The 13,901-nt window shown below is 34.5% G+C and overlaps 1 protein-coding gene across 46 annotated transcripts in view; it reads left to right on the top strand.

Annotated features, from left to right (window-relative positions):
* Positions 1 to 2,289: 2,289 nt before the first annotated feature.
* Positions 2,290 to 13,901, top strand: part of LOC141387190 (uncharacterized) — a 225,527-nt gene continuing 213,915 nt past the window's right edge. For 43 of the 46 annotated variants that reach the window (XR_012408501.1, XM_073956464.1, XM_073956485.1 and 40 more), the window contains exons 1-2: positions 2,341 to 2,783; positions 2,851 to 4,475. Coding sequence is in view for 45 of the 46 variants with exons in the window: in XM_073956464.1 (XP_073812565.1) it covers positions 2,658 to 2,783; positions 2,851 to 4,475 (1,751 nt within the window). In the remaining variant the exon portion in view is untranslated. Of the gene's footprint in view, positions 2,784 to 2,850; positions 4,476 to 9,475; positions 9,867 to 9,931; positions 10,471 to 13,901 lie in introns of those variants that run through there. The other 3 variants (XM_073956459.1, XM_073956460.1, XM_073956481.1) reach the window with 3 other exon arrangements.

The raw sequence follows: 13,901 nt of genomic DNA, 5'->3' as shown, positions 1-13,901 counted from the left end.
TAAGTCCATATTTATATTAGGTAATTTTACTTGCGGCAATTGTCAATTTGATGGAGAGAGAGGTAAGGCATATGGTAACCCTTTGCCTCTCGACACCCTCTCTCATCGACAAGCTGACAATTGCTGGTTACCCTAAAACTTCCAACAATTTACACCAATTGTTGCCTTAAGTCGTCTGTTAACACAAAAAGTCAGCAACAGAGAGCGATTCGAGAGAGACATTTTGACAGTTCTTTTACTGAGAGTTTGCAAATTCTTGCTGGACAAATTTCTTCTAGCAAGCACTAACAATTCTTCTTCTTCCGAAAACAATCAATCACCTTTTTTAAATTGTTTGTTGATTTATGTTTATTTTATTGTGGAAATAGCAAGCATAATTGTATTTTTCTTTTCTTTTTTTTTGGAGAACAAAGTTGCGTAGTGGAAAAATCCTTTTTTGGGTCATTTTGTTTTTTAATTTTTAATAAAATACAACATTTTTGCTTCCTTTGGTTTCTTTAGTGGCGGACAAATTGTTCTGTTTTGCAAGTCAGCTAATTGCTTGCTGGTTTTTGCTGGGAAGGTGTCTGTTTACTTTGTACAATTTTCTTGTCAAAGAGAATAAAAACTCCGTATACTATGTTTACATTTACGAAATCCACTCGATTTCATCTGCATTTCATCGATTTCCCGTTTGCATTTAACCGGATTTAATAAACCCTCTGGTTTCCATAGCGCAAACGTCAAATAAATGCTCACAAAGAAGGTTAACCCGGCAAAAACTTTGATGCAAACGCCGTTCAAAGGAGGGTAACACATCAAATGTAAATCATCTTTTACATGGCAAAGGGCTCTTAAGGCCTAGGTACAGAAGCTACCTCGCCTGCTTGCCTTGCTTGCCTCTAACCCTGCGTTTACAAATGACAGGACAGTTGACTTCATGTATTGGTTGTCAAAATCCCACAACTTGCCTGTGTGACGTAGGCGTCCCGACAAGTGCAAAAACAGTTGTAAAATTATGAATGAAAATCATCGATTTCCTTTTGTTTCCCGTTCACAAATTTTGTTTTTGTTCATGTTCTTTTGTTTTCAACACATTTCAATTATTATCTCACACATTTTTACAAAAATGTCAAAAATTTGTTAACAATACTGTCTGTGAAAAACTGAGGGACAGCTGGGAGACAGCCGACAAATGTATGTATGTGTTAGTAAATCAGAGTTGTATTTGAAGACAAACTGTCTGGTGTAAACGCCTAGTAATAAAAGAATAAAAAAGAAAAGGGCAACACAGTTCGAAATTTCTTACTTGAAATTGAGCGTGAAGCAAGCAACAAAGGTCATTGTTTTTCTACCTTTATGTCATGGTAGAACAAGAAAAGGTAGCAGCAATACCCAGCTGACTGAACTGGGTTGTAGTGTTAGTGTCAAATTCCATTCGACATTTTATGTATTTATTTCTATGTTCGATGTATATTAGGGATATATATTTTTGAAGAACAAATTTATTCATCAGAAAAAAAACTATTTCCCATAAAGACGGCTTCATATCATTGACATGTAACCTCCTCCAGGTCCGAACGACATGCCGCACACTAAAACACCGCTTATAGAGGCGGTACAATATTTGTTAATATGTGTGGTATTTTGTTAAACTTGAAAAGAATAAAGCCCTAATAAACATGTGTTTTTTTGTTTTCAAAAGCAAATGATTGAAACATCTTCTCTTTTTTCAATGAATTACCAGCGACCCGAAACATTTTTGCAAGTATTCTACTTTCTGCGAGAAATTATGCATTTAGTGGAATGATATGGAAATATTCAAATCGAAAATCTAACGAGTTTTCATTCATGTTTTCCAAAATATTCAATCAAATGTGAAAAATTATTAGTTTTTTAAATTCCAATAATTTATAGACATTTCCTTGTTTTGTTTACATTTACGTTGACACTAAGGTTTACAAACAAAAACAAATTCCTTTGTGGTTGTTGTTCGAGTTGTATTTGTTCTAGTATTAACTTTACCTTGTATTTGTTCTACCATGCCTTTATGTAAACAAGCTTTCAGTTTACATTTTGACACGAATTTAAATGAGGTCGCACAGTTCCGCAGTACATTTGAAACGATCACATTTCCTTTTTCAACAAATATATACATTTTAATAACAAAAGAAATATTTTACGCCCATATTTACGTACATTATTTTGTTTCCCCTTTATCATCTGTTCAATACAATAATTTATTAATTGACTTCTATAATTAATTTAATAAATTGAACTCAAATACCGATTACTCCATATTTCCACGCCGGAAGTACTCGGTATTTTTTGCAAAATTTTTAACGCCGTTGCTAAATTTTCACTCGCCGCAGTTTTCCCAAGTTGTAGCGTCATAGCGTCGAAAAATTTTGTGGATCTAGTGTGCGGAGACTAAAAAAATTGGGAAAAAATATTTTAGTCTGTTATTTGTTTAAATAAACGTTTTTGTATTATAATAAAATATACATATTATATGTATAAACAATGTTTTTGTTCGCGTTAAAACGTATAACATAAAATTTGTTATTTATTCGTTCGAAGAAAAAAACCCGTATACATAGAATATTGGAGTGGTGTGGTGGTGGTTGAAATAAAAAAATCGGTGTTTGCTTAGACCGAAGAACATTAAAGCGAACAACATGGTTAAGTGCATTCTGTGCCTGGAATATCCAACAATACCAGGTCCAAAGTTCTTGGACATCTTTTCCGAGGAAGGTTTACGCCTGGGCATAAGTGCGATTATTAACAAACATTTTTGGATAAAGGTAAGTTGATGTTTGCAAAAATCGATTTTTCATCAGCCTTGAATGCAATTATTTTGTGTGTATACAGACATATCGTAATGGCGGCGGCGGCGAGAAGCAGCAAGTTTGCATGACATGCTGGGAAGTTGTGCGAGACTTTCATATACTATACGAACGAGTCGAAGAGGCTCATAAGCACTTGGGAAATGTAAGCACAATAGATATACTAGATGATCCGCTACCTCACCAAGATGTGGTTATGCTCAAATCTGAGGATACCCCTGTGCCTATGATGCTACCAGATCCTATAATGGGGCATTCTTCAATGGGCAATAATATATTTGATCCGGAAGTTAAGGTGGAAGTAAATGATTTGGATTTATTGCCACAAATAGAGATTTTAGAAACTGGTCATGATATATCGATGGGTGGAGATGGTGTGGGTGGTGTTACTGATGAAGATGTAAAAACAAGACGCACACGCAATGCACCGGCGAGTCCTAAAACAACGGCCGGTGCGAAACGCATAAAAAAAGAATCGTCTCCAACATTAGATAATGATTATGATGACGATGATGTCGATGTTTTCGGTGACAGTGCTCCTCAAGTTGCCTATTCTAGTGATGAAGATTCTGACAAACCATTGTTGCCACCCTCTTTGAATGTCACACAAGAAGAGGAAGATAATAAAGAAAAAGGAGTAACACGGCCTAGAAGAGGTAGACCTCGCAAGTCTGAAGCTGAAAAGGCAGCCGCAAAGACTACAACTTCGTCAGCCAAAAAGACGCCAGTTGCGCGTAAACGTAACTCCAAAAAATCGGTGGCCTCAACAATTAAAAACGAGGGTGACGAAAGTGAAGAACCATCATGTTCAACATCAGCGGCGGCAGCAGCAGCGGCGACCACACACATCAAAACTGAAGGTGAAACAACCGAGGACCAACAGAATAAGCCTAGCACAGCAGATGCAAGTGGTGCCGGTGAAGGGTTTGATATACCTGACTTTACGAATGAAAATGAAGACGATGATGATGATCCCGAATATGGGGACAATGACAATGATTTTGTTGCCAAAGATTCGGATGATTCCTCAAATTCTGAATCTGAAGAAGAAAATGATTCAGATGCCTCTGACTGGGCAGATAAGGGAAAATCAGAGAAATTCGCTGTGATTTTGAAAAAAGAACGCAACACGCCCAAAAAATATAAGAAACGCGAAAAGACTGCTGGCGAACCTAAGAAAATGTCTAAAGAGGATATTGCTGCCCGCCAAGCTCAACAAGCTGAATATGATAATATTATAACCAAGTTCTTTGAAAAATTACGCTGTCCCAAATGTGAGCTTATGGTACACACCTTTAGTGACATGCGTGCCCATTTCCGTCTCGATCACAACGATGACCATGGCTTTGTTGAGTGTTGTGGTCGCCGATTTGCTACACGTAAATTTTTGGCTGAGCACATTATGGTCCACTATAATCCCGAACACTTTAAGTGTAAAACATGTAATAAAATATGTCGTGATTCAACACAATTGGAAGCTCACGAGCAAACCCACTTACCCAATCCACCCGAAGCTAAATACAAAAAGACCTTCCAATGTGAGAAATGCTCAAAGACATTCTCATCGAAAGCATCATTTGAACATCATATGGTGGCCAAACATGTACCACGTGAAGAATTCAAATTCGAGTGTCCTGAATGCAAGAAAAAGTGAGTACCATATTTTCATTTTTTACTATATAGTCTTATTTTTGCCAAAAAAAAACATAGTAACGAAAGTTGGAGTTGTTTGAGACAACGATGAAAAAAGAAAACACTAAAAACAAATGCTTCCCTACCTTAAGTGGCCTAGAATATTATGTGATATTAGTAATAACTATTTCTCTTGCTCTCTCTTTTTTGCAAATTTAAAATTTTGAGAAAGTCAAAACTAATATCATTTCAAAATTCTTTATTGAATAATTTACGGAAATCTTTTTAAAAATTTGATGTGATTTTTTCCGGTTAATGGTGATGAAAAATTTTAAGAACATGTAGGGATTTCGATTTGGAATTAGAAATTGTAGGTTCGGTTGTAGTGCCTTCACTCCCCTTTAGGGTGATTAGTTTAATTATTTTTTCCGGTTATTTTCAAGGTTTTTTTCACACACAACCCCCTACACAATGAGCTTCACGTAAAATAAGCTTAGCTCATGTTTAGGAAGCTTAAGTCATGTTTCGGGCCCGGTCTGTGATCGTTTTGAACTTACAACTTATTTATAAATGTATCCAAATCTGTACTTCCCGATATGGGAACATTTAAACTTCCTTAAACGTTCTTGCTTAGTACCCAAATATTTAAAAACTAATTACAGTCGAAATCACTTAAAACGGTCGTTATAGACCATATTAATAAAAGTATGTGAATATATATTATAGGAAGTGATTTTAAGACAAAACGTTTGAATATTAAACTTAATTCAGCCGGAGATGAGTATTAAATTCAGTGTTCCGGTAGATATATTACATAAATATGGAATGACGTACTATTTAAAATAGTCTGTTATTTTAGTTCGGGATCCACCGTAGTGCAATGGTATGCACACCGCCTTGCACGCTGAAGCTCGAGGGTTTGATTCCCCGGCCAGTCAATATCAAATTTTCAACGGTGGCAAAATACCCCTCAGTAATGTTGGCGACATTTCAAGACAATTTTAGCCACTCTCTACAAGTGGCGTCTTAAGACTCGCCTCTCATTGAGCTAATATGAATCGGGGTGCACTCATTGATATGAGAGAAGTCTCCTTGTCCCGTATGGCATGTTTGTGGAACAATTATTATTATTATTTTACTTTGAGCCATTTTGGACTTCATAACTCAAAGATGAGTTCTAACAGGTTCTCCAAAAAACTTTGTTTGCTTGTAAAGCCTTCTGAGACTGAGTAAATAAGATTTTGTCCAAGCCCATCTTCGAACTTTTTTACATACGTTGGGAGTACCTATTCCTGACCGCTTCTTTGTTTTTGAAAAATACAACAAGAAATGTTCCTTCTCCGTATCTTTCGTCGTTATAATCGCTATAAAAATTCAAATATTGCACGAAAACAAGTCGTTACATTTCGACGACATTACAAGCGCGATATTTATTTATGTGGGATATAATGGGCAGAAATGTCGTTATGTCGTAATAAATGATGACGTTTTAAGCGATTTCGGCTGTAATTAAATAAAAAAGTGTGACAGAATTCCATCGCGCATCAAATCTACACATACTAGGTTATTGTGTAATTATATAAATTACACACTTATACAATATTTATATTCATTTCATAAATAAAGCAACCCCATGTGTTTTACATGTCCACAGGAGAATATTTTATTTTTTGATAAGAGTTTCTCACGTAGAAGATTTCCATTTTCGCTGCTTTTTTAAGCAATCATATTCTAGGTTAGGTTAGGTTTAAAAGAGGGGCGAGTAATCGCCACATGTCCTGGTGGACATACACATAAGCCATGAAGTAGGCCTGTTGTGCGCTCTAGTCTAAGTTTTTTGAAGAAGGCGACTCTACTATAAATTATATTTAAGGAACTCTGTTCATTTTCTAGAGATTTTAATTTTTCACTTTTCAAATCGCATCTAGGAGAAGTACGGGAAATTATGAAGTGAAGAATTTTTTACTTTTTTCGACTGGTGACACATCCAAAAAATCTCTGCCCCATAGTTGATCAATTTTTACCAAGCGTTTGAAGATCACAACATTTCTACCAAACTTGGAGCAAATTCACTTCTGATTCAACGTCCAATAAAATTTCGCCCCTCAAACCAGTTCTATCTATCTTATAGTTCCTAAGACTCCCTTTGGTCACCATCCAAAGTTATTATTCTACTCCAAACCAGTTTTATTTCCTCACACAAACAAATTTCACCCTTATATTATTTATGAGACCCACTCTGATATATGGTTCAAACTTTGCAGTTCGTAATATTTCTAACAAACTTAGGTTATAATCCGAAATGGGATGATATATGTCCCAATTTTGAATTTTGTACACCATCCCTCTAAATTTAGTTTAAGGGCAGAAAGCTATTCGTTGTTACCTACTACGGACCAATCAACCAAAAACTGAAATATAAAATGAAAATTTTGTCTATTAAGGGGCGAAGATCATTTTTAATAGTAATTTTTTTATTAATTTCTCGTTGGAAACGAGCTTAATGACCATTTATTTTTGCAAGTGAAAATGGAAAGCCGAAGATTCGAACCCACACAACCACCACTACGTGACATTTATATTGAAAGCTCGTTTTGTTAGTAGCCGATGTTAGATATGGTCGAGGTTGAAAGAAAAACTGTTGTTTCAGCTTATTCCTACACAAAGGTTCAAAACGCGATGAAAAGAAAATTTGGAATAAATGGGCAGCACAGAGCCCATACTCCCTTCGTTCATTTTACTCACGTCTTCCCTAGTAGGCTTGGCTGGGATCACCGTAGTATACAGCTCGTAGCCAGTATTCATTTCAAGTTGAGAAACATGTCATCTGGGAGTATGCCCTGATTCTGTTCTTCTGGAACAAGTCTGTCCCGTAGGCCGAGAAGTACCCTACTCTGTTTCTCCAAGTGATCTTCAATAGGTAGGTCTTGGGTCGTCCCCGTTCAAAGAATCGATCCTGTCAGCCATAGACTGCTTTAACCACATCTTGGCTATATCTTTTGGCTTAAGAATCGCTGATCCGTCAACTTTCCTATCGTTAGTTTTGTGTTCTTGTAGCACGTACACCTGTAGGTGCCATGGCATCCACACATAAAACAGCCGGATCATAATCACTTGATCTCGACGACACATGGCTCATCAACGCCTGCCGCCCATACTGGGTTATTTATGCCCTGCACTGTAACATTATTCCGTTTATTTTTCCTACTCGTCGTAGTAGTTAGGAAACTAAAACGATCCGTCTTTGGTCCAGAGGAGCAGACATTTATTAGAGGTCATCTCTGTTATGCCACATGCCACATCTTTAATCACAGCTTACTGAATTTCCAAATGATCCCCAAGATTGTCGAAATAACCCCCTTTTCATCCGCTACAAGGGGGCGCGTCTTACCAGTAGGAATGGAATCTCCTCCTTAACGATAACCATGAATATCCAATACCAATTTTTTCGCTGGATTTAAGACTTTCCTTTTATTTTCGAAAGTGCCCTCTCCTCACTTTTCGGATGAGAACGACCACTATTTATAAACATATTTCTTTCCCCAGTTCCTCTGCAATGATGCAATACTATATTAACGGTTATAATGGTCCATAATTAAATAGAGTTTTTTCTTTACTTTATAACCATATTGAAAGTCAATTCCTTTAAAACTGGGTTATGGGTAGTGCTACACTTTTTCCTTATATGCTCTCTTCTTTAGGACAGACAGTTAATTCCTTGGTACATAAGAAGCCTCGTCTGCTTGCCTTGCTTGCTTGTGATAAAAAGAATAAAAAAGAAAAGGGGCAACCTATTATTATTATTCTTTTGTCAGAAGCAAGCAAATAAAGGAGGCGAGGCTTCTTACGTACCTGGGTCTTAAATCTCTAAATACACTTCAAGTGTCTCGTTATTTAGCACTACTTCCACTGGCGCCATGTTTGCAAATTTATTCTATGTTTGAGCTTTAAAATAGGAAATTTGGTATTCCCACTCTTTACTTTTTAGTTAGAGTGACCTCAGTCATTCTCAAAACATAAACATAGTCAGCAGGATATTCTTCTTAATCATCTTAACTTCATGTTTAATGTAGGTCTCTTAAACTTGAGGATAACTTCAAAATTTTGTCTTTCACCATCTTTTACACCATTCGTCATCCGGTTCTCGTAGTAAGTTTATACTCTGCAATTGTGGGCATGTAGTTCACAAAGCTTGTGGTTTATACTACACCGATATTCCTAGGCTATTCAGATAGGCCCACGGATTTTAAAAGATTTTTTCGTCTAACATCGCAAGGCGATGGTTTTGGATAGGTGCACATATAGTGATCTTGTTGCGATCAACAACGGACTATCAAGCGATCAAATGGACCTGAGCAAAACCCCTAAACTGGACTTAAGCCATTAACCCCATTAAACAAAAAAAAGTTAAATCGTTATATTTAATCTATTTTATGGACTGGTTTTAGGTAGTATTTGTGAAATAGTTTTCAGCTGATAATAATAAAGTTTTGGACATACAGTAAAGTACAGATAATTACACGGAAATAATACATACGAATTCCCTAAGATTAATATACACCGAGCAAAAGGAATCGGCAATCTGTTACAAATTATGGTGTTGGGTTATTGGGTATCTCTGTATGAAATACATCGGTGATCGTAACAAAAATTTTGGTTTTTTTTCCAAAATTACTCATTTGGCTCAACAAAAAGCAATAATAATTGAATATACTGCAATGATAAACTGATAATATTTACAACTGTACATATTTTTCCTAAAATTGCTTATATTACTATTTACGTTTGGATGTAATTTTTTTTCAACAATTATATCAAACCTCGTCTTTACTCTATTACGTCGTGGTTTCATGAAATCATTAAAGTTTCAAGTCTGGTGAATAACGAAAAAAGTGCAAAAGCAAAGAAAGAAAAAGAAATACAAAAACTGTGGATGATCAATAATCAAAATTTTGTAAGTTACATCAATATTTTGTAAAATTTCAATAAATCTCTATCTATTATTGTCTTTATTACAGATGTCCAACAGATCGTAAGCTTAAAGATCACATGAAATCTGTTCATGATCCACAACGATCGGTGATCTGTGATAAATGTGGTAAAACTCTTAAAAGTGGCTATAGCCTTAAGAAACATCATGAGCTAGAACATTCAGATAAACCAAAACCCATTCCCATACCACAGCAATGTGAAATTTGTGGTGCTTGGCTAAGGCATGTGGCGGGTTTAAAACAGCACATGAAAAATATGCACGAGTCTGTTGAGGCCGAGCATCGTTGTCACATTTGTAATAAGGTCTCATCAACATCTCGGGCCCTGAAAAGGCACATCTATCATAATCATGAATGTGCTAAGAAATTCCAGTGTACCATGTGTGAGAAGGCATTCAAAAGGGCTCAAGATTTGAGGGTAAGTTTTGCCAGGTTGAAAATGAATTCATTTTTTCTAATAATTTATATTTATTGTCTTTTCAGGAACACACCTCTGTACACACTGGTGAGGTTTTATACACCTGTCCCAATTGTCCCATGACATTCTTTTCAAATGCCAATATGTATAAACATCGTCAGCGTTTACATCGTACAGAATGGGAAGCTGATCGTAGTAAACCCATTCCACCCAATATTATGCGGCAAGCCAAACAGGGCAGTAAAATGATTAAAAAACGCAAAAGTAGCGAACTAACTGAAAGTGATGACGATAATAAGTTGTTGGTTCCATTAGTGCCGATTACACCCGCCACAATAGCCAATCAACAGCCACCATTTCAAAATCCCTCTTTAAATATATCCTATACTATGGCAATGCCTTAAGTTGTTTACCAACAATTTTCCTACAGAAATTTTAAAAATGGGTATTAATGTACATATTTTTAGCTTTCTTTATAATTATTATTTTTGTATTATTTTTTAGCTCTAAGTATTATTATTTTAATAAGATTTTCCCAAGTTCATAGACTGTGTTTACCCTCTGCAAAAATTCGATCGCAATAAATTAACTTATTTTCTCCCCCCAATGATTCTTCTGCATTATTGTGCAAGGGTTTTGTTTTCTACGGCTTTCACATAAACATGATTTCTCCAAACATTATGGAAAACATAACTTTGAAATGAATACTAAAAGATTTTAAGGTCACCTAAGGTATGGAGGAAACGTAAGCTAGGTAGTAGTTTAAAAATGTAGTTTTTAAGTTATCACTAAATTACTTACAACACAATCATCATATATACGGCACATTTGAATTTATATACAAATTGCATAGCTGTTGTTATTACATTATTACATATATAAAAGTATATTACCTATAAGCCAACAAATGTCATCAAACAACATGTTGCAGAAGTTGTGACAAGAAGGTAAGTACCCCTATTTATGTATATTTATTTCTATTATAAATATTTTATATATAAATAATGGACAGCGAATAGACGACATACTGGTGATATATGTACTGTGCAAACTTATATTTGGGAATATACTTGGACTGGAAAGCTTAAATATCATGGCACAAATATTCTTGACCAATGACCAAATAAAATCAGATAAAACTTTCTGGAACACAACAATATTTGAAGGACATTTGGCAAAACCGCCATTGCTAACTGGAAAATCGCCAAGACATATTTTTGGATTATGACATGACAAATTTATTTAAAATTGATCAAAACTGCATGAACAAATGTAGAATTTCATAAAACGGAATCAAAGGTGAATGCCTCTCAGAATACCATAAAAACGCGGTTAATAGTATATATGCCCAAGCAATTAATATTGTCTGATTATGAAAACGATATATTTATTTCAATTGAACAGAGTGGTTTGGAACATACATTATATTTATATTATGAAACTAATATTATATTAATGATGGTTTATTTCGATGAATGCCCTTGAATATATTAGTTTTAAAAGAAGGTATACTGGACCTGAAATTTGATTTATACTCGTCACAGAAGAAATGTCATCCAAGACAATATCATACTTAAATTATTGAATTCAATTCTTACAATATTTTGGATATAACATCTGTGTATATTTCAACAAAGCAATCCAAACTTAATATTCTTATCATACTTTGTTGGTTCTGTGTGGGAAATAAGTGTACTGCAATATCTATTTTAGTTTTTTTTTTTTTTAATGTGTAATTCTTTGAAAATACTTATGCTTTGCTTACGTTTCGAAATGTTTTTGAAATTCGGGAATAAATCATCCTGAATAAAACAGTGAATTTGTGATCGATTGCAACATTTCAAACAACAGTTTCTCTATAAGTGATTCATAGTGATAGTTAAAAGCAGAAATAACTATACAAGGACGATTAAACTTCCACCAAGAACTGGCGCTCTTTTAAAACATTTTTTATCAAAGACATGGTCATCCAGCTAGAAAATTTCAAAATCTTCTATAAAAGGTAAGTTTCAAGGGAAATTATTTTATAGAATTAATACAAATAATAATATGTCCATGGAATTATTTAAAATTTGAATGGAGGGAACTTAATTAAATGTTTATATTAAACGAAACATTTGAATATCTAAATATATAGATATTTTAGTTGCGTTCTAAAATCATTGGATATTCATTAGATACCGTATTTTGGAAACTCTTAAATCGTAAATATTTGATTTTATATACACTAAAGTGAATTTTCGTAGAACTAAATTCTTTTTCATAGTTTCAAAATAAAATATAATAATATTTGTGTGGTGTTTCATATTAGCCGTTATAATAACTTGAAGTTTTTGCATTTTCATTACGGATAAATGTCTTTAAAACATGTTACTAAAAATATAAAATCCGGTACAATGAACCCGAGTGATTGAAGCCACCGAAATGAGGTTGCCTCTGTTTGTTTGAAGCAAATTGTTACTGTACACGAAATCGATTATGTTGCTTTCAATAATCGGGTATAATTTCAGAAAATCCAAAAAAATAATGGCTTATTTGAAAGTATAAGTAGCATAGAATATGTGGTAAAATTATTAAGACGCTCGGAACAATATTGCCTGAGCTATGGGCGTTGGAAAGCTAAAATTCATTGTGTTCCTTTTCGAAATGGCATTTTGAAATCGGCGAAAACTCTAGCTCAAAAACTAATTAACCGCTTGTCATATATTTTTTTGCTTATCAAGAACATCAAAATCTAGAAAATCATCGATCGATTTTACTTTTAAAAATTGTTGCTGCCCGTATTATCACTAGAAACGTCAGTTTTTAAGCCAAAAATTGAAATTTTGACTTTTTCTGCCCACCATTTCCTAATATTTTTGTACTAGTACGGCTTAAAACTAGTTCTGAATTAATAAAATTAAGTCAATTATAATTTTCATTGCTAAAATGGTAGAAATGTCAAAACCACTCCTGTCAGAAATGACTAAATGGACTTATCAGGAGCAAGTAAAACTGCTCCAAGATTTTAATATTAAATTTTGTCCAATAAAATATTATAGACGAGAAAATACAGTATGTTTGCTCTTTTTTTAAATACAGTCGAAATCGCTTATAACGTCGGTCAAGGGACCGACGGAATTTGTCGCTATAACCGATATGTCGTTATAAGCGATAGCGCTATAAAGGGCCCCAGAGATTTGGGACTTTTGGATATCGTTATAACGATATAACCGATATGACGTTATATGCGATTTCGACTGTAACACTGGTCAGTTAAATGTGGCCTCGGACTATAATTACATCCATTTTCCGGCCATTTCTGAACCTTGAACGCCTTGATTTTCTCTCAAATTAAAATTGTACCTCTCTTTCAGTACAATTTCTCTCTTGCTAAAGATTGCAGGGTAGTCATGTTTGCCAAAATTATTTTCGAAATCTCTATCGTTTTTTCGTCGTGGGCAATTTTTATTTTTTTACGACTTCTACTTTATCTTGTGTCAAATTTTCATGTTGATATCTCTAAAACTTAACGAGTTAGAGTTTACTTTCTGTGATTTTGGCATAAATCAACTTGCACAGAATATAGCACTGATATTTGGATAGCTCTTTATAAAAGATGGTTCAAGTTGTTATTTTAATTTTTTTTAAGTTGGGAAGTCCAGTAACAATCTTCAACTTAAATCTCGTTTTTCTTCAGACTTGATTTTTTGAGATGTGACACTCTTTGTGTAAATGGACGATATGTATGTTTTTGGAACCGACATTAAGTCATCAACGTTATTGGGACCCCTTGGAAGGATTTTATAAAAGTTGAAAAGTTTTAGTTTTTATAATTTCTTACAGAGAAAAGAAAGGAATGGCATTGACTAAAATTTTATAGCGGTTGATATGAAAACACACACTCGTTTACTTAGTTTCCATGTCGATATAATTATGAAATATTTTGAAGGCTTCGGTGGCTAAAAGTTTTATTTCTTAATACAAAAACAAATTAGTTCAAAACTGTGTTCTTGTCTGAGTGTCTGTTTACAAGCCTTGGTGAAAACTTTGTTG

This window comes from Musca autumnalis, unplaced genomic scaffold (assembly GCF_047663935.1).
Source record: "Musca autumnalis isolate F117 unplaced genomic scaffold, ASM4766393v1 scaffold_5, whole genome shotgun sequence".
Taxonomy (NCBI): domain Eukaryota; kingdom Metazoa; phylum Arthropoda; class Insecta; order Diptera; family Muscidae; genus Musca; species Musca autumnalis.
This window is presented reverse-complemented; position numbering and strand designations above follow the sequence as displayed.